Source organism: Hoplias malabaricus, chromosome 2 (assembly GCF_029633855.1).
Source record: "Hoplias malabaricus isolate fHopMal1 chromosome 2, fHopMal1.hap1, whole genome shotgun sequence".
In the NCBI taxonomy this organism is placed as follows: Eukaryota; Metazoa; Chordata; class Actinopteri; order Characiformes; family Erythrinidae; genus Hoplias; species Hoplias malabaricus.
The window spans coordinates 66,776,689-66,804,426 of NC_089801.1; the positions used below are offsets into that span (position 1 = coordinate 66,776,689).

The 27,738-nt window shown below is 41.7% G+C and overlaps 3 protein-coding genes across 6 annotated transcripts; 1 reads left to right on the top strand and 2 right to left on the bottom strand.

Moving 5' to 3' along the window:
* Nucleotides 1–176: 176 nt before the first annotated feature.
* zc3h13 (zinc finger CCCH-type containing 13) lies at nucleotides 177–15,225 on the bottom strand. Of its 4 annotated transcripts, none has more exons than XM_066661029.1 (22): nucleotides 14,950–15,225; nucleotides 13,571–13,717; nucleotides 13,195–13,307; nucleotides 12,997–13,111; nucleotides 12,739–12,847; nucleotides 12,439–12,566; nucleotides 12,268–12,312; nucleotides 11,749–11,933; nucleotides 11,181–11,381; nucleotides 10,778–10,933; nucleotides 10,137–10,495; nucleotides 9,523–9,987; nucleotides 9,073–9,309; nucleotides 8,234–8,771; nucleotides 7,371–7,483; nucleotides 6,473–7,246; nucleotides 5,606–6,085; nucleotides 4,917–5,486; nucleotides 4,591–4,731; nucleotides 3,046–3,246; nucleotides 2,698–2,861; nucleotides 177–1,854 (listed from the first exon to the last, which is right to left on the bottom strand). In XM_066661029.1, the coding sequence occupies exons 2-22, from the start codon at nucleotides 13,706–13,708 to the stop codon at nucleotides 1,699–1,701; spliced, it is 5,388 nt and encodes a 1,795-aa protein (XP_066517126.1). In that variant the 5' UTR covers nucleotides 13,709–13,717; nucleotides 14,950–15,225; the 3' UTR covers nucleotides 177–1,698. The 4 variants fall into 4 exon arrangements, with proteins under 4 accessions (XP_066517126.1, XP_066517125.1, XP_066517122.1 ...); XM_066661028.1 differs by having other exon boundaries at nucleotides 4,591–4,734; nucleotides 13,195–13,304; nucleotides 14,950–15,222; XM_066661025.1 differs by having other exon boundaries at nucleotides 4,591–4,734; nucleotides 14,950–15,222.
* Nucleotides 15,226–15,560: 335 nt separating this feature from the next.
* Nucleotides 15,561–20,430, bottom strand: cpb2 (carboxypeptidase B2 (plasma)). Its single transcript, XM_066661030.1, has 11 exons — nucleotides 20,318–20,430; nucleotides 19,845–19,920; nucleotides 19,511–19,635; nucleotides 18,870–18,978; nucleotides 18,610–18,711; nucleotides 18,330–18,434; nucleotides 18,047–18,157; nucleotides 17,430–17,523; nucleotides 16,855–17,057; nucleotides 16,647–16,731; nucleotides 15,561–16,084 (listed from the first exon to the last, which is right to left on the bottom strand). Exons 1-11 carry the CDS (start codon nucleotides 20,401–20,403, stop codon nucleotides 15,897–15,899), a joined length of 1,284 nt encoding a protein of 427 aa, XP_066517127.1. The 5' UTR covers nucleotides 20,404–20,430; the 3' UTR covers nucleotides 15,561–15,896.
* An 852-nt stretch (nucleotides 20,431–21,282) lies between these two features.
* alg11 (ALG11 alpha-1,2-mannosyltransferase) lies at nucleotides 21,283–27,706 on the top strand. Its single transcript, XM_066648833.1, has 5 exons — nucleotides 21,283–21,681; nucleotides 22,860–23,081; nucleotides 24,397–24,768; nucleotides 25,094–25,689; nucleotides 25,780–27,706. The coding sequence occupies exons 1-5, from the start codon at nucleotides 21,635–21,637 to the stop codon at nucleotides 26,061–26,063; spliced, it is 1,521 nt and encodes a 506-aa protein (XP_066504930.1). The 5' UTR covers nucleotides 21,283–21,634; the 3' UTR covers nucleotides 26,064–27,706.
* The last annotated feature ends 32 nt before the right edge of the window (nucleotides 27,707–27,738 follow it).

Genomic DNA, 27,738 nt, shown 5'->3' on the forward strand with positions numbered 1-27,738 from the left:
AGCAAGTATTAGGAGATAATTTCACATTATGAAACTTAGAGGTCCCCTGGGGACAGCCCTAAAAAAAATAAGGCACTTACTCTGCTATAATAATTTGTGGGAACAATTAAAAAATAAATGCAAAGAACATATTTAAACATGTCCACATGCCTTATTTTATTTCAGATGGTGTCCACACTTACAAATCGGCTTATTACTCATCACCCCCGCCACCACCAAGTGTCAGAAAAAGACTTCAATAGAATAGTGTAAATACTCTAGTAAAATAACAGAAGTAAATATAGAGGGAAATTACAAACCCATCAATACTTTAAAATACAAATACTCCAGTAACGGGTCTATATTTGCCACTAACCTAACTAACACAATACACAGTAAAAAATATTAAAAAAAAATATGTATACAGTGATTAACATTTCACACAGTGATGCACTAAATCTAACCATATTTTTTAACTACTGATATACACAACATAAATCTGTTATTACAACATCAACAGAATAGCATCAACTAGACAGCATCTTCAGTTAACATTTTTGTGGGAGGGAACAAAACAAAAAAAACATCTGTGATATTTTGAAAATCTTTGTGGGATTTACAGCATGGGCAATACTGATAAATTCATATTCACAATGTTTATTTTTCCTCATAACCTTAAATAGTTTATGCTTTAGTTTGGGCACCCTTTACCTTATAAAAAAAAAAAATCTTTTTTTGTTTTTAAGTGAAAAGAAAACAACCAAAGTTCATGAGACTGTACCTCTAACAGCTGTTTTTCATCCCGATACATCCCAACCTTGGTTTATATAAAGAAAAGCAAGAACTGTGTGATGTAAATAAATAAACGTGATAAAATCAACTCACCGGCAAATATTCACTAACACAGCTAACAGTGGTTTAGCCACAGACCCCTTACATTACAGCTATGGATTGCTTTTTAAAAGAGGGCCGTTGCAGGGGGCCATCTTAAGAAACAGAAACAAACTTAAAATTGAAAAATAAAGGAGCCTGTAAAATGGCTTCATATAAATGAATTCTTTTTTGGTATATAAACCTACAGAAACATTACTGTTATACTTACACTTAACTGGATATTTTAAACCTTAAGCCAGGAGTCAGGAAGGCAGTCTTTTGTCCATCCATATATAGATTTATCTTTGATTTTAAGCTGTCAAACTCCTTCATTTCAATCCTTTATGAATTGAAATGTAAGGTAACCTTGACAAGAATTATTTTTTTTCTTAAAACAATACAGCAAAAAAAAAAGTAATAAAAGCAAGAAAGATGGGACTCATGACAAAGATGAGATCACTTTAATGCACATCTCTAATACACATACATGTTACGGTAAACAACCAAGAAGCAAACGCAGTATAAATGAAAACTGAATTTAAAAAAAAAAAAAAAAGTTTCTCTAAAACATTAAACGTCAGCAAGACCTTGACCCCTTCTCCCACATGTCTCTGTCACACTCAGAAAACAAAGTCCATTGGCTGGCAAAAGCTATACAGTATCTTCATAGGCTAGAATTATACCAGTCTCTATGGTGCTGTACTCCCGAGCCCGAGTCAGCCATACTCCATAAGCACTGACTTACAAACAGTTTCAGTGTTGTAGAACAGTAGGCGGCAAAATGAGTTAAAGACAGCCATGTCTGATCCTAAGTCAGTTTTCATGCTCTTTACTCCCTGGGGTGTCTCAAGACACACAAACCTCGGCCGGGGCGCTAGCCACAGGAGCTTGCTCAGCCTTGTCCTGCCCAGCGGCCATTTTCTTTTTAAAAAGACGCACGCTGAGCTGCAGCAGCTCCTGGTCTACGACTGGTGCACTGGTGTAAATCTGCTTGGTTGTCCCCTGCATAATGACAGAAGAATATATTAAAAGAAAAACCTCATTAAACAGACAAAAGTCGTTTTGTAAACAAGAATTATGCGTCCATATACATAAAGTGACTGAGTGGACGTTTTATATAGCTGTTGGACACACGCCAAATAACGTACACAATAGCTGTACACGATAATGTTTACGTGTGGTTCTGGATGTGACTAACATTTTCTACCTCACAGTTATGAAAAAGAGCAGTTTGCCCGTTGGGAATGTTTGCTGATAAATTAAAAATATGCGCGAAAAAAAACAAACAAAAAACGGAATATAATACAGTTTCACATAGCAATTTGTTTATATTAACCTGCATTATAAGCCGGAAATGCTTTTACTTTCACCTAAAACACTACTTTAGGGGAATGTTATGTTCTGTAGAGTGACAAATCTGCATCTGAATGGTGTAAATCCTACAGAGAACAATTGTAAATGATAAGAATGACAACGGTATAATTCTCTTACACCCTCTGAAGACATTTTCTTCTTCTTTTCCCCCCGCCTGTTAAAGCAACACTAGGTAGAATTTGTTATTTTGCTTCTAGGCTCACCATTCAGCTGAAGAGTAAGTTAATTTTTTCAACACTGTCGTGATATCAAAGGTTAAGTGGTGGATTTCTACCCTCCTCAAAGTCATACAGTGTAGTTTCCACAGTGCTGAGCTCAGAGGAGCATCAACAGAGGCTCTGTTCTCCCTATTGCAGGTCAGTAAAACATCACCATAATTTTGAAGCTGTAACTTTATGCCACACTAGGTTGTATTTTATAACCATAAAGTCATCAAAATGGCCAAAATATTAACTTAAACCTAATAATTACCTTGTCATTTTTGAGGAGCTGCCTGCGGATGGCGATGTCCCTGCGGGCACACAGAGCCTTACAGCAAGGCCCAAGGTTCCTCAACAGATTTGACCTCTCCGTCCTTCTGTTGAGGGCAGCCATGTTCAGCGCACCCAGGTCATGTTCAAACAGCTTTTCTGCATCTGAGAAGAACAAATAGATAAAGCTTATTTTTCAGGTAATTTCAGAAAGCCTGGTGCGTAAATAAAGAAGCATATTCTTTTAAATTATTACATTTTTAATTAATATACTTTTAAAGACAAAATTTTTCATTTTCTTTTCTGATTTTTAAAAATTATTTATATTAATTTGTCTTTAGAGACTCACCTTTTGCATCTTCCAACTCTTTGGCACAGACCTCTTTTACACGTGTAAGCAGGTGGGGTCCAGCAAGTCGCCTCGAGACCCCTGCTCGCAGGAGCACAGCACCAGGTGTGAATCTGAGCAGTGCTGCCCCTGGAGTACGCTGCTCCTGCTTCTTCTTCGGCATCAGACTTGACCAGTCCACATCAATCACATCCAATGGCCCTAAAGTACAAGAATGGGGAGTTGAGTTAGTAGTGAGTTAGCAAATTAGCAGTAGGTTCTGTCAGTAATATAAACTGAATTTTCCCTTTAAAATTGACCACTCATACAGCTTTCTTTACTGTGGGAAGTATATTATAGAAATGTCAGTAGTGCAACAACCATCCAAAAACAAAACAGATTAAATATGATGTACAACACAAGAAACACAAGTGTGTGATGTGCAGTCAAGTTTGTATTAAAAGGTTCAAAAATATGTGGAAACCTGACCATCATACCTGTATTAGCTCCATGGACAAGGGCTGTGCCGTATCGTATTGTTCGCAATAATATCGTCATCAGTTTTATGATTAAAAAAAATAAAATAAATCAGTATCGTAATAGTGATATTCTGATATGTTTATGTAATGACATCATGCAGTTATGAATGATATGAGAGAAGCTGTTAATATTATTAATAAATATTAAGTAATTAAATTAATATAATTAATATTGTGTACAACGGTGGAGCAGCAGGTAGTGTCTCATTCACACAGCTCCAGTGACCTGGAGGTTGTGGGTTCGATTCCCGCTCCGGGTGACTGTCTGAGGAGTGTGGTGTGTTCTCCCTGTGTCTGCGTGGGTTTCCTCCGGGTGACTGTCTGTGAGGAGTTTGGTGTGTTCTCCCTGTGTCTACGTGGGTTTCCTCCGGGTGCTCCGGTTTCCTCCCACAGTCCAAAAAACACACATTGGTAGGTGGATTGGCGACTCAAAAGTGCTCGTAGGTGTGAGTGTAGGAGTGATTTTGACTGGCGCCCCCTCCAGGGTGTGTGTCCGCATTGCACCCAAGGATTCGTGGCAAGCGATGGACCCACAGTGACCCTGAACTGGATAAGCGCTTACACACAATGAATGAATGTATTAATATTAATATAACATTAATTGTGTTGCAATAGTGTGTTCTTAATATTAATAAAGTATTTTTCAGTGTTTTGTCATATGGCCATGAATTACCACCAAAATACCCTGAAATATCATGATATTATTTTAGGGTCATAATCATTCACAGCTACCATGGACATAAAAAAAAAAAACACTCTGATTCTGAGTTGAATGGTTTGCCAGATTGTGGCAGAGTTGTATTGCACCGAGAAGTTGCCATTTTACAACAAAACTAGCAGAGCAGAAATTTCAATAACGGACAAAGCTGTCATTCTATAAAAGTCAATAGACCCTGAGCATGACTCACTGTTAGTCTATGGAGATTGCATGTGTATGGGGCGTAGATTAAAAACCTGAACGGTAGGTTATCTCCACACTTCCCATAAAGTGTACATAGACTCAGCTTCCTGATGTGTGCGTGTTTACCTGAAATCCTGTCCTCATCCTGCTGCTCGTCTCTCTTTTGGCTGTCAGCCAGGATCTCATCCAGCTCGTCATCACTGATGGGCTCATACTCCTCACCACCAGACACCACAGACTGCACATCCTCTCCTTTCCCATCATCCTCTTCTGAAGCAAACAAGAACAAAAAGTTTAGTTTAGTAGAGTTTGAGAAGCCCCAAACAATGCTTGAGTTGAGATTTGCCACTAAGCCAACAGGTTTTGAATCAGGGAGTTCTATACTAGAGCTATATTGGTATAGGGGTTTAATTCAGAATAATATAATCACCACAAAGATATATTATTCTCACCATCAAGGCTGTCCACCTTTTCTGTCTCACAGGCCTCTGTCTGCGTGTGTGGATCCTCTGTAGTGCTGGGTTTGTCCATGTCCATTAGAGCTTCCCTGGGTAGCAGAGGCTCATAATCTCCTCGTTCCATCCTCAACTCCGTCCGATTCTTGGGGTCCCCTAGTAGTGGGAAGTCAAATGGCAGCATTCGTTCTCGTTCTCCTCTGTCCCTTTCTCTTTCCCCACGGTCTCGGTCGAGGCGTTCGTGTGCCATCAGCCCTTCAGGCAGAAGTCTCTCTCTTTCACGCATCTCTCTCAGGTCCCGCTCTCGAATTGGCTCCCGGTTGCCACGCAGTAGAAGAGGTTCTCGCCCTCGGCCAACCCACTCCCGTGGCTCTGGCTCCCAGTCGCGCTGCTGTGCTGGAGGTGGCTGGTTTTGTGGTTGCCGGTGATCCTTCCTCTCCCGCTCAAACGGGAGCTCTCTCTCCCGTTCACGCTCACGACTGTCGTAAGAGCCAGCACGAGAACGGCCCTGACGCTCCGACTCTGGAGAACTGCGTCTTGAGCTGTGGCTTCGTGAGTCCTGCCGATCTGCACAGTAACAAAAACTCCAGTAAATACATTGTAGCAGTTTTATAATATAACACCACACCACTTGGCAATAAAGCAACAAAAATCACACAAATATTTAAATACAAAGTGATACTCACCCGATGAGGTGCTGCGACTGGGCTCTCCTCTCCTAAGCTGGTCGATCCTCGACTTCCTCTCTCCTCCCATTGTTTCATTGGCTGCTGCTGTTCTCTCCCTTTCTCGTTCCCTCTCTCTTTCCCTGTCCCTCTCCCGCTCCCGTTCTCTGTCCCGGTCACGGGAGTTTCCTGCAATCATGCGTCCACGACGTGAACGCACCCCCGGTTGGTTTTCTTCTGCGCGGTGGGCGGAGTCACTAGAAGGAGATCGGATCCTTCGGGAGGACGCTCGAATTTGGTTGCTGCCCATGCTGCCACTGCGCTGCGGCTGAGGTTGCTGCAGTTGGGTTTCCTGTGGCTTGCGTAGCATGTGCTGGGGCAGAAGAGGTTGCAGGGGTAAAGTCTGCATCAACATGGGCGGATCGGGCAACAGGGGTGCAATGTTTCTGCCCCTTCTGGGAGGTAGCTCAGCGGGGAGCAACCGATCTGGAGGTCGCTCACCTGTTGGGAGAGGAAATTGTTAAGATTATTAGGAGGCTTGTATTCACAACAGGAAAGTGAATAACTGAATTCATATAAACTCCATTTGATTAAAATTAACGCAATTTAATGCAACACAGACTCTCAATTCTCCTGATATTAATTAATAAATATTAATTCAATACTCCTGACTAATGTGGTCAATCAATGCAGTACTTTACAACTACATTAATCACTACTACTTTTACCCAAAGCTATTTTTATAAAGTTCTCATAAGCTGGTGAACGTCCAAATTTGCATTTACAATTATTGCACATAAAAAGTGTGTAAATAATATGTCCCTTCTTCTGTAGCACATTTAATGTCAACAGTAAATTGCAGAGAACTATCCACATATTAATATTGACCTAGAAGTGAAGTAGTGGAAGGATCAGCCCGCTCTGGAACATCCTCGTCAGACCAGTCACTGAAATGTGTGTCCATTTTGAGCGGAGGGGCTGCAGCAAGGCGTCCAGCCATGAGCGCCCTCTGGGACGGGAGGTCCTCTTTATTGATGGGTGGAGGTGTGCGAGGGCCCCGGCGTCTCTTGCTGACTGGGTGCTGGGCAGCCTGCTCGTCCTCAGAAATGTCAGACTCAGGACCTCGTGAGCGCTTACGCTTACGCTCTACGACTTTCTTCTTGCCAATCTTCCGGGGAGATACAAGTGTCCGGGGGGCCTCAGGGGGGGCAGAGGAGGATGAAGGAAGAGGTAGTTCAGGGTTAAAACGTTCTGCGGGTCCAGCAACACTCCCCTCTTCTTCTTTCCTGATCTTTTTCAGGTTCTTTTTCTGAGACTTTGTCTTTTTCTTGGCTTCCTCGTGGACAGCTGAAACAGCGGAATCCCGTCCTTCAGGGCTGGCCGGAGCTGGGGGTGGAGAGGTGGTATCTCTCTGATCTTTCACTCTTCGAGTTTCAGAAGGCACGGCAGCGGCAGGTATCTCTGGAACATGATCCCCACGGCGCTCTGTCACTCTCGCACGAGCTTCCGCTTCCTCGTGTCGGCTGCGAACGTCCTTCTTGTCCCCACGGCGTTCGTCTTCCCTCCAGCGAGCGGGGGGTTTGTCCTCAGTGGATAAGCGTGGAGGAGAGCGGCATGGCTCCTGTGGACGCACAACCTGACTCAGTAGTCTGTGTTTATCACCTATGCAAACAGAGGGAAAAAGCATAAATACATAATATACGTCTTAAATTTCCAAGCTCAGCTCTCATATTTGGTCATTAATACACAGGAAACCAAATACCAGTTAAACTAAGTTAGCAGGTACCTTTCTCCTCAGTACTGTTGTAACCATCACTTTCTGCAGGGCTAGACTCCCGTAATTTTTTGGGAGAGGGGCGTGGGCTGGGACTGCTCTCCACACGATGCCTTTTGCGACCACTAAAACAGAGACGTAGTGTGTTAAGAGTGTTCATTATTTAAAACACAAAAACAGGAGCAGTAAATTTTTGTTTTTCCAGGACATTTCCTCTTTCTGAAATGTGAAATATGCATACGGACGGGATTCCTAAATTGTGGAAAAACGTCCAGGGTATCACACTGATTTCACGTCAGGGTTTGCTTTGTATTCCACCTGCTCCCACTGTACAGAGACGCTGTGGGACGACCTGGGAACCAATATCTGAACCTACATTGAGTAGTCTCCTATATTCCATTTCAAAACAAAACTTAAATGACCACAGTATGACCAATGTCCTCCGTGTCTGTTTTTCCTGTAGAAGGCTTCTCCCAGTAGGTGGGCCGTATACAGTCTATGAGGAGGGCAGACACAGAACCAGGAGACACTCTCAAACTGTTAAAAACCCACCCATTTCAAAACCTGAGCACGGAAAACTTTAAAATCAAGAGGATAGAATGTAGAGAATGAAAAAGGAGGCAGAGATTATGATCAGTAAATAAATAAGAATATACTACTACTATACAGCGTGTATAAGAACATCATAGGGTTAAGGAGACTAAAACAATGAGAATAAAAGTTAATTTTCTGCACAAATAAAGCGAGAACAGAAAAGTAAATTTCTCTTTCAAAGAGTGAGAACAGGGTGAGACAGAGCTGGTGCGTCTGTTTTTTGGTGCTAGTTAAAGAAAGCTGGTTGGGTATACTGACACTATTACTTTGAATACACTCACCTTCCCTTTCGTTCTTTGTGGTTGTCTCGTCCCAAGCGCTCATCCCGCGACTCTTCTCTCCTGTCCCTCCTCTCCTCCCTGCATTTCTCCCTCTCCTCCCATTCCCTCTGTCTATCCCTCTCTCTCTGCTCCCTCTCTCGCTCCCTTTCTTTCCTCTCACGCTCCCTCTCTCGTTCACGCTCTTCCCTCTCTCGTTCCCGCTCTCGTTCCTCCCTCTCTCGTTCTCGCTCTCTTTCTCTCTCCTCCCTCTCCCTCTCCCTTTCCCGCTCCCTCTCTCGTTCCTCTCTTTCCCTCTCTCGTTCTCTCTCACGGTCTCTCTCCCTGGCCCGGTCCCGCTCCCTCTCTGCCTCTCGCTCCCTCTCCTTCTCTCGTTCACGCTCCCTCTCTCTCTCCCTCTCTCGTTCTCTCTCTCGCTCGCGCCCACGCTCCTCTCGTCTGTCAGACTCCCCTCGTTCACCCCTGCGCTCCTCTCTCCTCTCTTCCCGCTCCATTTCGTCGCTGCGGCTCTGGTGGCGGCTGGGAGAGGGCGCTCTCTGATCTGATAAACACAGAAGCAGATTTTTTTGACTGAGAATTGTAAAAAAAATTAATTATAATAATAATTAATAATATCATTATTCCATAACAAAATAAAAGACACTTTACTAATTCACTCTGACCCATTAACTGACACTGTGCTAAAAATAGAAAATTCATGAATATATGCATTAATTAAATGTGTAAATGAACATATTTTTAGGCAGTGTACTAGAAGAGTATTAGACATATGTATCTGGCAGTGTATTAGACATATGTTCTAGTCAGAGTTTACTGTATCGGCAGCAGAGTTAAATCCTAACCTCTGTCCCTGTTATCACGACGATCCCGGTCAGCGTGACTTCCTCGTCGGTCGTAGGACGAGTCCCTGGTCTGCTCGCCACGCTGCCTGTCGTTATCATAGCGGTCCCGCTCTGACACTCTCTCAGTGGTTCTCTCTGTGCTCCTCTCTCTCAGCCCACTGCTGCGAGAATCCCAACTTTCATGACCACCACTGCCCCCGCTGTCACCTTGTGATGCACGAGACCCTCGAGCTGAACCTGGGGGGAGGGAAGAGTGTTAATAAATGTATCCATCATCAGTGCAGTCATATATACTCACCGTACTAAAAAGGCCGTCTGATGTAGTGCCGTTGAAATAGGTTTTATTGCTGTATCATTCACTTGACACTTCCCTTATGATTCTGGAGTTACAAAGCTTGTTCCAACAGCAATAAAGAAATTCTTTACTTGGTTTCGGCTTTATTTTCTCACCTTTGTCAGTGGCCTCTGTTGCTCGTCCTCTCCCTCTGCCTGTCCTTTCTTGCCGTGACTCATTCCTGATCTCTGCCCTGCTCTCGCTCCGGCCCTCCTCTCTGCCATGTCCTCTGCCATAGCTCCTCTCTTCTTGCGCCGAAGTGTCCTCCTTTCTTTGTGTGTCATTCCGCTCCCTCTCTCTCTCCCTTTCTCTCTCTCGCTCCCTCTCTCTGTCTCTGTCTCTCTCTCGCTGTTCCAGTGACTCTCTGCCAGAGCGGTCTCTGGTCTCCGCTGTGCGTGACTCCCGTATTTCCTTGGCGTCTCCTTGGTTACGATGCTGACGATCATCTCGTGTCTCTCTGCGTTCACGGTCAGTGCGGCGATCCCTGTCTCGACTCCCTTGCTCATCTCGTGAGGAGTTCTGATCCGCCTCATATCCACGATCACTACGAACGCTGTCCTTTTCTCGCTTGCCACGACTCTCTGGATATGTGAGAGAGAGAGAGAGAGAGAGAGAGAGAGAGAGTTAAAAAAAAAAGTTACCATGAAGCATGGAACACCCACAGAGTCCCGAACAACACCTAAAATATGGTCATGGACTTTCATATATCCTCCAGACTACTCTTTCCTACCATCTCTGCTTTCATGGCGTCTTTCCTGGGCAGGGCTCCTCTTCCTCTCACTCCTCCCCCTCTCCCGACCCTGTGAGTGATGTCTCGAGGCAGGACTGGAGCGCCCACGGCAGACAGGGGATGCCTCCCTGTGGGGGGTGGGGGGCGAGCGAGAACGTGAATGGCGAGAAGCCTGAGTAGCAGGGGGCGAGGATGAGGATGGAGGAAGGTCGCGCTGGTAGGATGGGGAGGCAGAACCTCTGTGACGACGTGGGGAGGGAGTGTGGCGCTGATGGGAGGAGCCAGAGTGGGAGGAGGGGGAGTGGTGATGGCGTGACACTGGGGAGGGACTGCGGTGATGACGGGGCGGGGTACGGGACCTGAAAGAGGAGAAAAATCAGGATAACTAACTTTTTTTGTATACGTGTTCTCAAAGTTTCTCTGTACACAGTTGTATATATCATTGGTGGGCAAAATAATACAAATTACATTAATATTAGGCTATATTTGTCTATATAAGGTCAGAGACGTATATCAGATATTCTAACACTCAAACAACACACTCTCCTTTAAAAGACCCTCAGTCCATGACTAGGCTTCAATTTGAAAAGAGGTATAGACAGCCTCAGTCTTTGCTGAGTGCCTGGTGCCCGTTTGCTCACCTTTGGGGTGAACTCTGTTTCTGACTGACAGCTTTGGGGGATGCGGACTTCCTTCTTGTTTGGGGAGATATCTCTCTATTGGGGGACGACACGCTGCCTGAACGTTCCTCTGATGTCACGGAGCGCTTAGCCTTGTGGGAACTGTCAGAACGGTCCCTGCAATGATAGTGAAGTTTAAAAAAAACATTATTTTACACAGGAATGCAAAATATCAGAATTATACTGACAGTCAGCAGATATCTGCTTAAAATACTGGCATCAGATAGATATTGATTAAAACCGGCATAGGACAATGTGCTTTGTGTATGCAATAAAAGCAGATGATTTCATAGGTGCAAATAGAGAAAATAAGCCTTTCCAGCAAATCATTTGCAAATTTAGTTTCTCTGCAGAGGTGCCACACCTGCGCTTCTCCTTTTTCTCCTTGTGCTTTTCAGTGTCCCTGCCACGCTCCTTTGCCTCTTTCTGTTTATCCTCACTCTTTTCCTTGTTCTTGTGCTTGCCCTTGTGCTTTTTGCCTCCCACAGGCAGGTCCAAGGGCACAGGAGGCGGAGGGCTGGGAGTCCGCGGCCCCTTCTTCTTGCCGTGTCCAGTTTTGGATGATCTGCTCAAACAATAGTCATTTAGTTTTACTGCCAAAACCCTAATCGGTCAACCTACAGCTTTCTGAGCATTAAACACCATTTTGAAGTAGAAGAGAAGGTAACAGCAAAATGCAAAAGTAAGCTACCTAAAAATGTACTTAACGATCAACAATAATTTTTGTTTTTTTTTAAATAGCAATAACAAGGCTATTCAATAGTCATTTCAGAAACATTTATGTTTCTGACATTGTATAACATAATATTATCTATAAAAACTCTATTTTTTTTCCATAAAACATCAGAATGGAAACCTCATTTGACAAGAGATTATGAAACAATCGAGGATCTTCATATATACACACTTCACATCCTAATTAATTTCTTCACCTGCTCTCTGCCTCCTCAGGCCTGCTCTGCTCCACTGTAGGAGACGAGATGATGGAAGAGGAGGTGGAAGACTTCTTCTCTTTCTTGCCTGATGAGCCTGCTTTCCCAGAAGCCTTGCGTTTTGGGGAGCCTGCAGATTTGCGGGATGAGGGTGAGCCCTTGGAGCTGGATCGCTCAGGAGATCCCTAAACCGGACAAATAATTCATATATATATATATATATATATATATATATATATATATATATATAATAAACACACAGAACATATAAACAATACACCAAGACAAACCAGTAAAGTCAATTAACTATAATCAAACATTGTTCAACTTTATGAACTATAGTCTCAATGGCAATATCTCTAAAGATTATTTTTTTAATAGATCGAATTTGTAAAGCAGTGAATGTCTTTAAATAAGCTCAGTAGTATATTTAGATTATAGCTCAGATGTAGGGGCTAATTCAGAAATCAAACTCAGGGGTTTTTTTTCTGAAACAATATGCTGTGTGAGCTGACCTACCCGCTCTTTGGAAGTACTGCCTGTCCTGGTTTTGTTCATGGTTTCCTGTTTCGAAAATAAGTTTTGTTAAACAAAACTAGTCTACCTGACTCTTTCATCATCTCAATGATATATTTCTTTGCAAACACAGTTTATTTTGATTAAACAGGCCTTAGTGGTAGGGCATCCTACCTCTTTCTTGATAATGATTTCTTCTCGTTTGTCCATGTTCTCCTGCTCGAGCTTCATCAGCTCCCGCTGGATCTTCTGCCTTTTCATCTCCAGGGATAACTCGTAGTCGTAGTCACCGTTATCTGAGTCTAAAGGGAGGATGGTCACAGGTATGAAACCGAAAGAGAACACATGTGACACCAGTGAAGAGACTTCATTATTCAAGCACAAGTCCAAATACATCTTCATATACTTCAATAGATTTTCTGTGATTCTTTATGTAAACAGTGCAAATGTAATGGTGCATGTGAGGATTCTGACCTTCGCGATTGGCTTCCCACTCTGTTTCCTCTTCACTGGCTGGGGTTCGTTCTTTAGTAATCTTTATATCCTCTTTCTCTCTGTGTCTACCTCGGGATGAATCTCTCTGCTATTTACAAAGAAAACTTTCATTTGGCTACATGGATTTACAAATTCACACTCTAAAGGTTGCATTAACCAATGTAGAAATATTTCTGCATACATTTCAACGGGCCCTGAATAAAACACTGAATGGGTGATCGTTTGAACTGATCTTACTCTAACTGTGGGTGAAGTAGGTTCGTCTGCCTCTCTTTTTTGAGTGTCTGCATCAACATCCTGTCTCTTATTCTTCATTCTTTCCCGGAGATCCCCAGTGGGCCTCTCGGCAGACCTACACAAACATTTAAGACAGCGTTAATATTCAAGGCGCCCATCTATTTTATTATGACTTCTACAAATCAAAAGCAGCCCCACCTGCTGAATGTTCCAGAAAAACCTTTGCCTCTTGAAGGGGTTCCATGGGTGTAGCGACAAGTGTTGCCGTAACTGCAATTTCCTGTCTTCAACCAATTTCTACAGTGGGTCTGCTGAAAGTTAAAAGATTTTAAATTCACTAGTTAAACACTATCTCTTAATAAAATAATTTGCCCTATTATTTGTCATATCCAATTCCACCAGTGAATATCACTCTTATCACACACACTGCCACCAGCCTCATGAAGGAAGTGAGCAAACCTATTTTTCCTCCAAGACACAGCCCACTGCTTCTTTTCAGATTGACATTGGTGCAACAGCACTGAATAGTTAAACACATCAGAAGATAAAGCAAATGTATAGATTTTGACTTTACTTCAGCAGCATTACTGCCCGTGCTGGGTCCGAGTCTTTCGAAAACGCTGGGCCGGCGAGATGGAGTGGTCGTGTTGCTGCTGCTCTCAGAAATGGTCTTCGAATTCTCCACTGTCACCTTCCGCCTGATCTTGGACATTCTGCAGAGCTTCAGAGAAAGCAGTGTAAATGGGATTTAGTGAAACAGCAAATATGAATATATATTTTTTTCTGGTCAGTGTTTATTTTGATAGTGTGATAGTTAATTTATGACACAATGAAGACTTTTTGATTCATTTTTTATTAATTTCCCACTTCTTTATATTAATTGGTGAGTATAACCGTGTTCATTTAATTTTTTTAACAATGTAGCTATACTCTTTACAAATATCACCACACTATTGTTTTCTGTAGACTATATCACGGTTACAAAGGACAAATCAATTCTTTGTTCAAAACACAGTCGTACAAAACTGAAATCAGCTTTTTTTTTTTTTGTATCACCTCCACCTTAAACACCACAGCGAGAGTAGTGAACTGCTGCACAATTTAAGGTGGAAGTAAGGACTCTAACAAGAACGCAGCCGCACATATAAGGTGCTTACTAGAACTCTCCACTCCACCTTAAAAATCGCAGCGCGGTAACGTAACTGCAATGCCATTTAAGGTGGAAGGGATAATTCAAACGAGTTATTCAGACACTCGGTAATTTGAGCTCTGAGGAGCAGGTAAATGGTTCTAAACTCGTGATGCGTGGATAAATCTCTTTCAGATGTGATTGTAATTCAGTGTGTGGATTTATTGAGCCATTAAAATAGTTTGTTGTGAAACAAAGTGTGTTTAAACGTCAGAGAGTGTCGCTTCAGGAGAATCAGTGGAGGTAAATAACGCAAACGCGGGTAACGTCGGTAAACAACCGACGTTAGTTTATACACCAGGGTCCACGGCGAAGTCTCAGGAGCATCCAACCCCATTTCTCGTGCAATTTAATATTTTCACAGCATATACACGCTATAATGTCCTTCTAATCGGTGCCTAAATGGACTTGCAGTCGCTCTGAGGCCTAAACTACAGGAGGCGCCTCAGAGCACAGGTTCAACCGCCTTCACTCGAAAGCAGATAAAAGTCTCTCACCCGAAATGTATTTAAGCACCGCGTCCAGTTTCACAGACTTATAGGGACGGTTATCTCTCTATAAGTAGCAGTAATTCTCCTGTAGCGGGTTCAGCGGATCTCCCCACGCCGCCTTCATGGTGATGCGAGATGTAGAAACTACAACACTTCCCCAGCTCCAAACTCAGCGCCCACCTCAGGCTGTGGAGAGCACTACGGGCCCTCAAAGTGAGCCACCATGAGGAAAAATTACCAGGGTCATCATCCCAATAAAAAAAAAAAACTTACGATGGAGTCCAGTGTCTTCGTTCATGTTCGTGTGGGAAATTATAAGGACACATATTCTTCTCCTTTTCCACAAGCGAAGACTGAGACTGTGACCTGCGTTGGTCAAAATCCCACAGGGGTTAAACACCTCAGCAGCGTTCTCCCTCCTGTCTAAATAGCCCTGTTCAGAACAACCGGTTTCAGCGCCTGTTCATTTGAAAATGATTTGAGCCTCTTCTCATTTCAGTATGAATCCAGGAATTAGGAGCACAGGGATTTTTGCTGTTTTTCCTCTTTGCTCTTTTTATCTCTCATTTCCAATATTTAAACAGTACTCTTATTTCTCCATGATTGTTTGTTTTTCTCTGTTTAACCTTGTCTTTTTTTTTATTTAATTAATTAATTAATTTTTTTTTTCATTTGCTATCACATAAACGGTTTTCATGTGGTGTGTCTAAGCATTGCTTTTAAATAATATCTTCAGGGAGCTGTAAACAGTTAACGAATCTATCATCTGGAGACTGGGAGTTAGATCCTTGGTGATGCCCTAAACCATCTGAAACTTGGTTTAATCCAACTAAAGGAAATATAATTTCCAATAAGATCAACAAAGCACTCATGACTTTGCACTCTGGGTGGGTGGGATGGCTCAAAGTAATTTTTCTCTTTTAATAATTTACCAAAAATCTCTTAATTCACGTTTCATTAACCTTGGCCAAATCAGTGATTATAGTGATTAAGAAATCACAGTTAAAAACATTTTACACTCACAAACAAAAATGAAAAGTTAGAATCTTTTACATTAGCATTTTTCCAAAGGCTGCAATAGGAATAGGAATAGGTTGAATAGGAAATTAGTCACAATTATTTTGGCAATCTTTAATCTAACAGAAATGTAATATCTGTGGCTGCAAAACACAAATCACACAAAAGGTATGACAGAGTGTCCTCTTCTCCATTAAGTAGTCTCAGGGAATTTTTTGAAGAGCACGCAGAGCTATGGACTTGACGGCAAGAAGCGCATCGTTGCAGGCACTGGAGATCATATTCGGAGGGAGAAGGAAGCCATATTTTCCTTGGTCTTGGAGCTCGAGGGTGAAGGAGTATTTAATCCCCTGATCGTAGGCCCAGTCATCCGAGCCCCCAGGAGCTAAATCTGAAGAAACAGAAGGGGAAGACACAACAAAAAATTGATTCTGTTCTATATTATTCTGTTCCAGTGTATACTATTATATCCTAATCTAATCTGTTCTGTGTTTCAGTGAGTAACTTACATTTAACATAAACACTATTCAGTGTCATTTGTGGCACAAGCTTAAAATAAGGCCTACTTCATATTTACATAACTGTCCCTTAGCTATTTTGTTCTGCTTGTTTTGTATTTAAATGAATGTTTAATCAGGCATATGGCAAACAAAAAACTTGATTATACACCAAACTCTTTTTCCTCCCTGCTTACAGACAGCAGTTTGACTGGTTGAATGAAAAAAAAAAAAAAAACAAAGATTTATTCTACTTTTTATTTCTCTTTCATTTTGCATTCAGTTTTTGCATAACATTCAAATTTCCCTTGTGATAACAAGAAATTCATTAGCTTAATGCAAGTGCACCCATTGCTGAGGCTAGGCAGTCAAATTTACTTAGTATAATATGGGTAACAATTGTGTAACAGTTTGAACATTTAATTTATGTTCAGAATAGAGCTTGATCAAACTTACATATTGTTTTTGCTCCAGCACCGACTTTATACTGTTTTCCATAAAAACGGCGTATTTTTGAGGCGGCTTCATTTGCAAGTTCAAGCTGTGAAAGAGTCCACACACACACACACACACAATTATTTATAACTATGTCACATAGATCCGAGTCACTGAAAAGTAATATATAGTACAATATATATCATGAAGTCTGGAGTTGAGCACCCACCAGTTCAGCATGGTTCTGGGCCAGGTCAAATGTGTAGGAGTAAGGGAAGAGCAGCATTTGAGAGTAGGAATGGATGGAGAAGTATAGCTTGACGGTGTCTTTGTTGCTGCGGAGGAACTTGGCCACAGCTTCCACCTCCGGCTCCGACTCTGGGTACTGACCACAGTAAATCTCAGAACATGGATAACTGGACGCTCCCTCCGCTTCAAAGTTGAATGGTGTTCAGAAACAGAAAAAGGTAGGTTTTAGATATAAAGAGTGCATAAACAGGAATGGCCCTTTAAAGCAATACAGTAACATTTAAAATGCACAAAATGTTACCTCAAATGTAGTCAATGAAACAAGTTTGCAAGTTTGGTGTCTAAAGTATGTTTGTTCATTTTTACAGATTTTGCCTCTTTAATTTTGCAATTGAACTGAGAGATTAACTGTAGCTAACCAGCAGTGGGAGTTTTTAAATGCAATGCACCTAATGGAACTCAGCCCGCACCCTTACATACTCATGTACAAAATTTACGATGCTTGATGAGAGATTGTAGTTATGAGAAAACAGCACAAAGTATTTTAGCACTCACTGCACCAGTTGGCATTAAAGTTTCTGTTCAGGTCGACCCCAGTGCAGTAGTCGTTCTCCTCCCTCACAGACCGGTTCTTCCTCCACATGCGGTTCTGTTAAAATTAACATTTGTTAATGATCACTTTTCAGATTGGCTGCACTGTGCTGGGTCTCATTAAAAAAACACAAGGTAGGCTAAAGTACACCTCCAGAGGGGCCAAACTGTAGTGGGATGTATACTGCACAATTAATTCAAAATGAACAGTTGCTGCAGCTTAGTTCCATTATATGGGCTATATATGGACTGGAGAGTGAACAGAAAAGTTCTGAGACATAAATAATGTTTATATACTATATGAAATTTGTTTTAGAAACAAATATACAGTGTGAGTCAAAAGTCACAGGGCACCCTTTTTTTTTGATACACTACATGACCACCTTCCCACTGGAAAACTTGCCCTTGATCCAATATGACGGCATTCAAGATGGCGGCCATGTTTCAGACATAGCCTCATACATTACTTGCTGTGGTACTCATATAAAATGGTGTCCTGCAACTTTTGACTCACCCTATATATGGGTTTTCAAATGCACATATCTCCCTATCATTCCCAATATTAAAGATAATTAACTTACAGTTGTCCATGTATATTTGTAACCATCTGGATTTAGGACGGGCAAAATGTAAATGTCCATCTTGTTCAACATTGTTGTGATGTCACTATATTGGTTGTAATATTCCAGAGCCTAAGAAAAGTGCAGAATATAGTCTTTCATTTATATTTAGAAACCTTTTACTTATCATTGAATCAGAATATGTTACTAAATATGAACCTCAATTTGTGACTGACATCATGTCATAAAAAAGTGGCACTGCTGAGTAATTCCTGTTTAATAATACACCTGGTTTGGATCTTACATATCTTATGAAGTACAGGCAAAAAGCAGGAGAGATCCATTCTCGAGCATGAATCCCACAATCCATCCACATGGCTTTATCCACTGCTGGCCGCTTCCCTGACAACTACAACAACAAACCAACCGAGAAACACTTTGGATCCACTTCACAATGGATTCTAAAATATTTGTAAGTGCAGTCAAAGTTTAAATGATTGATCATTTAAATATAATGTTAAGAAAAATTATGTGGAAAACGTCTAAAATACTGATTATCAGCAATAAAGGATGCTAATATTTACCTTCATAACAAAAAGAGGTCGTTTCTCAAATGACGACCCAATAAAAATTATCTTCACCATGTCTGGATGCTCTTGGCTTGTTTTATTCATCCAAAAATAGATCTGTTTATAAAATGGAATGACAGTAAACCTAAAAACAGCCATGTAGATTCAAAGCTCACAGTACAGTAAATTTAAACCTAATTTCTTTTTTATGTCTAATGTGATGTAGTTATTTTTGTGAGGAAAATGTATGCATTTCTTAAATTGTAGGATCTTACATCTTCTAAAGAGAAATATCTCTCATTGTTTACAGCACCACTTCGAGGGTCTGTTGTCTCATTTCTGGTTTGTTGCTCGATCAGATCCTGTGTGTTTTCCAGCAAAACACTGTAGAAAGACCACATCATATCTGAGATCTATATTGATGAACTGTGCTTCACCTCCAGGACTTATTATGTTATATTATTTTAATAATGATTCGACATTTTTCTACATGTTTTAAATGAAAATTTGTAGCTGATAAATTCTAACAGTAAAACAAGGAGATAAAATGATTGTAATTGACTTTTCTCTCAAGCTAGTACTTACTCAGTTGTTATGAAAAAAAGTTAAATGGTTTTCTGTGTAATATATTTACATTTTAAATCATTTCATGACTTCAAATTTGCCACTGTTATGATTTCTTAAGAGTACCCCTCAAAATATTAGCTTTGCTAGCAGGGAGCTTGCAAGCTAGCAGTTAGCACAGTTAGCATTAATCAATCAGCCTTATTCTGATTAATGTTAAGCAACACATATTTTATAATCCAAATAGTCATAAACACATCTAACAAATGCAGGATACTAGTGGGTACTCTTTAGCATTATATAAAGTTCAGGTAGCTGCGCCATAATAGCATAATTAGTCTATGTCCTGTACCTGTAGGTGATCTTATGTTTGTGCAGCAGGTCAGTGACATGTTTCACACTGCCCGAATGGACGTACAGATGGACTTGTGTTTTTATTTTGATGAAATTTGGAGAAACCGGCTGCCAGAGCACTGTCTGATACAGAGCAAAATTTCATTACAAAGAAGAGCTACCTCACATTGTTTTTGACATTATTCAAACACAAAATATTTCAGCTAAACTGTTAAAAAAGACCTCCTAAAATAAGTAATGTAAATGATGTACTGATTTTAAATACATGAAATATGGAGTTATTGTGTGTGTGTGTGTGTGTGTGTGGGGGGGGGGGGGGGGGTGGCTCATACCTGGTTATGGCTGGATATATTTTTTACCACATTCACTTGTTCTTCAGTGGTTGCTGTGATGGAAAGAACTCTGTCACTGTTTTCGAGAAGGGTAAAATATTTTTTCTTTTTTTGTGGCATTTGTATATTTGAAAAGGTCTGAATAAAATATATAAATTTAAAATAAATGAAACATAATTTCCATATATATGTCACAACATTGGAAATGAATAGGTTGTTTACGGCTCCAGATCCATTGTAAAAACAACCTCCTCTTGAACTTTGCCCATGAAATGTACATTGTGTTTCACACTAACCATAACATTTCTACATTAATATGACAAGTGTTTTAACTGCAGTCAACAACTTTATGCAAATATTTAAGAATAAATTACTTGAAAACAAATGCGATTGAATTAATACAGCTTTACAAAATGCGGTAGAAACGTGAAACATTTCAGCAGGAGAAACATAAAGTTAACAGATGTACTTACTGTTCTGTACTGTTGTGTGTGCCATCACTGCTCCGTATAATACTATGGAAACATATTAATAAAGTCAGAAAATTAAGAGGCCTCATCTTGGTTCTGTGGACACATAACACAGATTTGTTCTACAGAGAGAAAATGGACAGTATTGATTTAGGACTGTTGACATTAGCTACAAGATAAACTTGCTTTCCTCCCCCAACAAGGACTAGTGTGCCTTTCTAATGCTATATATTTCTATATAAAAAAAATATGAAAAGATAAAAAAAACTGAATTATAAAAGTAAATTAACAAATATTCAGAATATGACTATGCAAATATATGCAGTTATAATTATGTTTATACAGATTAGTCCCATTTATATCATACAGAAAATGTCTAAATATATTTTGATAAGTATATATAAACCGCTGTCGCTGGGTGTGTCAAAGGTCGGCAGGAGTCACACTACAGGGCTGTGTGATTAATGGCTTTAAGGACTGATGAGCAAGGAATAACTCAAGCTCAAATTGATCAAAACAAATGAGATGATGGCGGACTTTATGAAGACCAAAATCTCATTGTCCCTATCTTATAAAATATAGTCAAGGAGAATATTTGAAATCATATATTCACTTGATTTTGTACTGCAAGCCCCACTCTTACTGAGAAGGCTAATTATTTTAAATATAATAATAATAATAATAATAATAATAATAATAATAATAATAATAATAATCTGTGCCTGAGACTTTTGTACAGCATTGTATATTATTGTTCACTAAAGATAATGTTCCTTTAAATGTATAACCGTGATGTTAAAGTCCAGCTGTGTTCCCAAAAGGTACGTTACATTCTCTTCTTCAGAAGCAGAGACAAAAAACATTAGTAAACTTTAATTATACAATTTGCAAAATAAAAAAAGCAAAATAAAAGTCCTGGAAATGAAATTGAGTGTGTGAAATCTAAGGTGTGGATTCTCAGACAGGGATTAAGCCTAGTCCTGGCCTATATTTTCCCTTCAATGGAAATCACAACTCAAAATGCAGTGTAGTCCAGGACTAGGCTTAATCCATGCCTGGGTAATGCCTAGGAGTAACAGTGACAGTTTTTCTGAGAGAGCAGATTCAAAGCTAGTCTTTCAAAGAGAGGGGAGAGACTGATAATTCAGGAAAAAGGGGACAGGGCTGGAGAAGTGTCCGGGTACTTGGGGGTACTGTACTTTGTCCCCGGTGGTCCTCCAGTCCAGCAGGAGGCGCAGAGGCCGCGGTGGGCCGTAGACTGACTCCGAGCAGCGTAGCGCGGAAGAAACGGAGAGTGTTGTGTTGTCATTTGGAGGAAAGATGTCTGGACACGATCATCTCTCTCTGTGTCTGTGTGATTTAATCAGGTAACACTCACACTCTCGGGGAAAGCAGAGAGGGTGAACGAGTGTGTGTGTGTGTGTATTTACACTAACTCAGGGAGGAGCAGACTCAGTCTCCTGTCCCCATGTTTATTAATGTCTACGGGATGAATGGACTTCAGGTCCAACTAGGTTTGTTTTAAACCCGGGAGGGACGTGTATATAATTTTTAGCTGTTTCTCTAAATGTGCAGGGTACAGTCCTCTACAGAGGACACACTTCTGAAGTTATTAGTCCACTGTTAAAATGTATTTACTGGAATTGAATTACAGAGAAGTCAGTAGACAAGGTATGTGGCCTGTGCCATAGTCCTGCAAGTCTCTGTAGTTCAACTCCACCTCATTGTCCCTACATTCCTTGTCCGTTTTCACTTCGTAAATCTTTGTCTGCCCACTTTCACCCTATTCTTCAATGGTGCGGACCCTCACAGGACCACCACAGAGCAGGTATGGTTTGGGTGGTGGCTCATTCTCAGCGCTGCAGTGATGCTGATGTGGTGGTGCAGTGTTCGTGTGTGTTGTTCTGGTACGAGTGGATCAGACACAGCAGTGGTGCTGGAGTTTGTAGACACTGTGTCCACTTACTGTCTACTCTGTTAGACGCACCTACCTTGGTAGTCCACTTTGTTTATGTAAAGTCAGAGACAGTAACTCATCTGTGCCTGCACAGTTTGTATTAGTCATCAGTGGACACTGGATGCTGACTCTGGACTCTTTTGGCTGGATGTTTTTGGTTGGTGCATTATTCTACCTCTCCACTGCTGTGTCTGATCCCCTTGTACCAGTGTGACAACCACCATGTCAGTGTCACTGCAGCACTGGGAATGATCCACCACCCAAATCACACCTGCTCTGTTTTGGTCATGTGGGGACCATTAAAGAACAGGGTGAAAATAGAGCTAACAAAGTAAGAAAAGCCACATATGGACTGCAGTCTGTAAAAGTAGAACTACAAAGGGCAGGTGTATGGTCAGTGGAGCTGAGAGAATGGACATAATGAATGTAATGGCTAATTGATGCAAATGCATGATTATAAATATGCTTCGTGATTTAATTCATTATTATTTAAAACAGCAAAAACAGTTATGAAATCTCTGTTTAGACAGCACTGACATATGACCAGATCCCATGCTGAGATACATTTTATTTGTGTGTGTTTTGCAGGTTGCTGTGGTCTCTTCTGTTGCCATGTTTTTGTCTATGTCTGGTTCTGACCAGTCTGCTGTTTCTGCTGGTTTTTGGAGTGCGAGCATGGCTCCAGTCCAACAGAAAAGCAAGGAGATCTCGAGATGGACGACCAGCTGTGGCTTTCTTCCACCCATACTGTAACGCTGGAGGAGGAGGAGAGAGAGTGCTGTGGTGTGCTATAAGAGCCCTTCAGAATAGGTACAGGTCACGTTTGTTAATATCTCATTAAAATCTCAACATCCTTTTCAGCAATGTGTGCAGAGAGGTGTATAGTGATTATTCAAATAACTAATAAAAGCTGTAGAACATCAAAAATGAATTAATATTCTGTGTGTTAGCGACGATCAGGCCTACCAAAAGATGGCTTAGTACAGAGATAGTTGTAAATTCATTCATTCATTATCTGTAAGCGCTTATCCAGTTCAGGGTCGCGGTGGGTCCAGAGCCTACCTGGAATCATTGGGCACAAGGCGGGAATACACCCTGGAGGGGGTGCCAGTCCTTCACAGAGCAACACAGACACACACTCACACCTACGGACACTTTTGAGTCGCCAATCCACCTACCAACGTGTGTTTTTGGACTGTGGGAGGAAACCGGAGCACCCGGAGGAAACCCACGCAGACACAGAGAGAACACACCAACTCCTCACAGACATTCACCTGGAGGAAACCTACACAGACACAGGGAAAACACACCACACTCCTCACAGACAGTCACCCGGAGGAAACCCACGCAGACACAGGGAAAACACACCACACTCCTCACAGACAGTCACCCGGAGGAAACCCACGCAGACACAGGAAAAACACACCACACCCCTCACAGACAGTCACCGGAGGAAACCCACGCAGACACAGGGAAAACACACCACACTTCTCACAGACAGTCACCCGGAGGAAACCCATGCGGACACAGGGAGAACACACCACACTCCTCACAGACAGTCACCCGGAGCGGGAATTGAACCCACAACCTCCAGGTCCCTGGAGGTTTATTGTAATAAATTAATTGTACAGTGTATTAACCTCTAAACAGTTTTTAAAATAGCTTTGTAAAAAGTTCAGATGTCCAGGTGGACCCCATATCCACCCTGACCCTGATGAGGATGGAGTGGTTACAGAAATATTAATAATAATAATAATAATAATACTGAGCATTAAATATGTTAATAAAAGCTACGTTAATATTAAAATCATACAACAAAATGCTGACATATGCCCCCTGCTTGTTACGTAATAAAACTTAGAACCACCATTTATTTCATCATGGGTTGTTTATGGGAAATTGATCATTTAAATAGTAATTTCGAAGATGTAAAAGAACATTAGCCTTGTGTACATTTATAGTAACAGTTTATTGAACTGTACCTGGTGAATATGAAGATTAAAATGAAATTGAAACCCAAAAACACTTACAATTATAAGAGTTTCATATCCAAAACCACACAGACAGTGTGACCCTGTTGTATTGATCTGATGAATTTAACCCACCTCTCCCTGCTGCATCCCAGGTTTGAGGATGTGGATTTTGTGGTCTACACCGGAGACCAGGGTGTTACGGCGGAGCAGATTCTGGATGGTGCTCGTCGTCGCTTTAACATCCGTCTTCCACGTCCCGTTCGCTTCGTTTTCCTGAAACATCGGCTCCTGGTGGAGGCCAATCTTTACCCACACTTCACTCTGCTGGGGCAGAGCCTCGGCTCACTCTTCCTGGGCTGGGAGGCACTCACGTCCTTTACTCCAGATCTCTACATAGACTCCATGGGCTACGCCTTCACCCTGCCGGTTTTCCGGTATCTGGGAGGCTGCAGAGTGGGCAGCTACGTTCACTACCCCACCATCAGCACAGACATGCTCTCTGTGGTCCGCGAGAGGAATCCCAGGTTCTCATTATGAATTACAAGCCAAAAGCTACATTGATTATTTTGGCACTTTTTTATTTAATGTTTTATCATGCTTAACATACACATTTGCTATGTACAGCTGGTGTAGGTATCAATACAAATCAATGCTAATACCAGTACTGATTCCTTTATCTGTACTTTTTTTTGGAGCCATATTTTAATTTAAGTCAATGTGGTGCAAACCAGAAACACCTGTGGGCTGTTGAAAAGCATCCAGTAATTTTAGACATTCAACATTTTTAAGTTGGCGTTATGTTACTTAAAGACGCATGAAATCAGTATTTTTTTCTTGTCCAATCTCTAGGTTCAACAATGCAGACTACATCAGCAACAACCCTGTACTGAGTGCTATTAAGGTGATATATTACTGTGCCTTTGCCCTGCTGTATGGGCTGGCCGGCTCTTGTAGCGATGTGGTCATGGTCAACTCCACCTGGACGCTGGGTCACATCCTGGCACTGTGGCGTGCCCCTAACCGAACCAGTGTAGTCTACCCACCCTGTGACGTCCAGGCATTCCTCGGTGTCCCTTTGGAGGAGGAGGAGGAGGAGGAGAAGAAGGAGAGGAAGGACGGAGGCAAGAAGTGCCACTCTATTGTGTCCGTGGCCCAGTTCCGTCCGGAGAAGGACCACCAGCTGCAGATCAAGGCTTTCCGAAAACTTCTAGACAAGAAAGGGGCAGAGCCTGGAGGGAGGGAGTCGGTGAAACTGGTGCTGATTGGTGGATGTCGGAACCAGGAAGACGAGGAAAGGGTTCGGATGCTGAGGGGGCTTTGTCATGAGCTGGGTGTCGGTGACAGAGTGGAGTTCAAACTCAACATTCCCTTTGAAGAGCTGAAGAAGGAATTGGTGGAGGCTACAGTCGGCCTCCACACCATGTGGAATGAACATTTCGGCATTGGTAAGAACTGCAGTTGACTTGTCACATGATCAACATAGTCATGATGTGTGCATGAATTCCCATCACCACCTTGCTGTCTCCCTGTCTTAGGTGTGGTAGAGTGCATGGCTGCAGGAACAGTAATCCTGGCCCACAAGTCTGGTGGGCCCAAGCTGGACATTGTGGTGCCATATGATGGTGGTCTGACAGGTTTTCTGGCTGATGATGAAGACAGCTACGCAGAGGTCATGGAGCGGATCCTCAACCTCACACCCAGCACACGACTGGACATCCGGCGGAGAGCACGACAGTCCGTCGCACGCTTTTCAGACCTGGAGTTTGAGGCTTCTTTCCTGGCTGCTACTGAGCCACTGATGGGCACTCTGGAGCGATGAGAACTGGACATTAGGAAGGGACGCTTCGTTTCCCTTTAACATCTGATGAGTACTGACCTGCTGCTTATTCTGGAGTGTTTCTGAGTGTTAAGAGCAGAGCATGTCCACCAACAAAACACCATCATCCTGCTTGCTGCTTTAAATCATGTAAAATCACATACAACAAAGTAAATATATATTTTGTGAAAGTGGGGACAATGTAGAACGATGTCAATTGGGGGGTGAATGGGAAGACAAATGGGTAAGAATCTGAGAATGGGTGATGGCAGTCTACAAAACCATGACTTCAATAGAGAGTAGGCAGTAATATGGGGTGGCAAATCATATAAGGGTTAATTAATTTACTGAACAATTCATAGAAGGGTTCAATAAAGGGCCAAAATGTATAATTCCCCTTCTTAAAGACCGTGTTATTCAGAGGGTCTGGTGGTATTCCTATGACAACATTTATGTTCTCGACAGCTGTATAGTTTTCCACAGGGTACAAAATAGTTCCACTTATTCCTCCCGTTCAGAGCCGAGTGTAGAGTCAGAATTCCTAACGTGGACTTGATGTGATGTGACCACAGAATAGCAGTAGAACTGAAGTGGCCTGCAGCCCAGCATTTGTTTTTGCTGGTGTTTGTTGTTTTAGGCGTCTGGTCTTTGGCCAAAACCCACCAATAGCCAGTGTCTTATGGGAAACGTAGTTTAAAAAAGACCTGCTGGGAATATAGAGTGATACCGTTGAAATCATTCATTCGTTTGTTCATTTATTCTTTCAAGCATCTTCTGTAACTGCTACATTCTCTTCAGGGTTGAGGTGGGTCTGGAGCACACTTGAAGCCACTGGGTGCATGGCAGGAGCAGGATACTAGCCCATCACAGGGAGTTTGAAAAGCACTAGGAACTTGAAATATGCTCATAGTAGAAGCCAGTGGGCAGTTGCTGAATTCCATCCGTTAATGAGAAACATGTTTGTAAACACTTCAGTCAAACATACTTGTAAATTAAAATGTAAATCTTCATACTGTCCTCCTTCAGATATAACACAAGCCAGTGCAATTTCTGCTGTAAATACCAGGATATTTAGGGAAGGAGATAGTAACAGGAGCTGCATTTTGATATGAATACAGATGTAGCTGATGCTGGAGAACTTACAGATATAGTTTTGTTATATAACACTACAAAACTGTCTGAATTTGCTACTTTGACCTGATCTAAAACCATGGACCCTCAGGAACCCAAACTTTATCTAATAAAACAAAATCTGGGCATAGATCAGCAGTACGAGGAGATCTGGAATAAGGACAGTGAAATGCAGGGAAAAGTTGACTGACCCAGTCTGAGTCCAGTGCACGCTCATTGCAAACAAAAAAAAAGGCCACAGTTTGTTTTGTTTCTGTTTAAAACACAGTCCAATCTGCTGCTGCTGCAGACTTTAGCTTAATTTGTCCCTGTTCCTGCTTCCATTGGCTTTCCAAAACCTATTTTCTTGTTACATGTCTGATTTCTCCTTTTGTATTTACATTTACAGAAACAAACCTTAAAAGTTGTGAAATATGTTGTGGATTACAGTGATTTAGGTGAATTGAAAAGTCATATTTATTTGAATGTTTAAAATAAATCCTCAATAATGAAATAAACTTGGGGTGACATGTTTAAACATATCTTTATGTGTGTGTGTGAATATGTA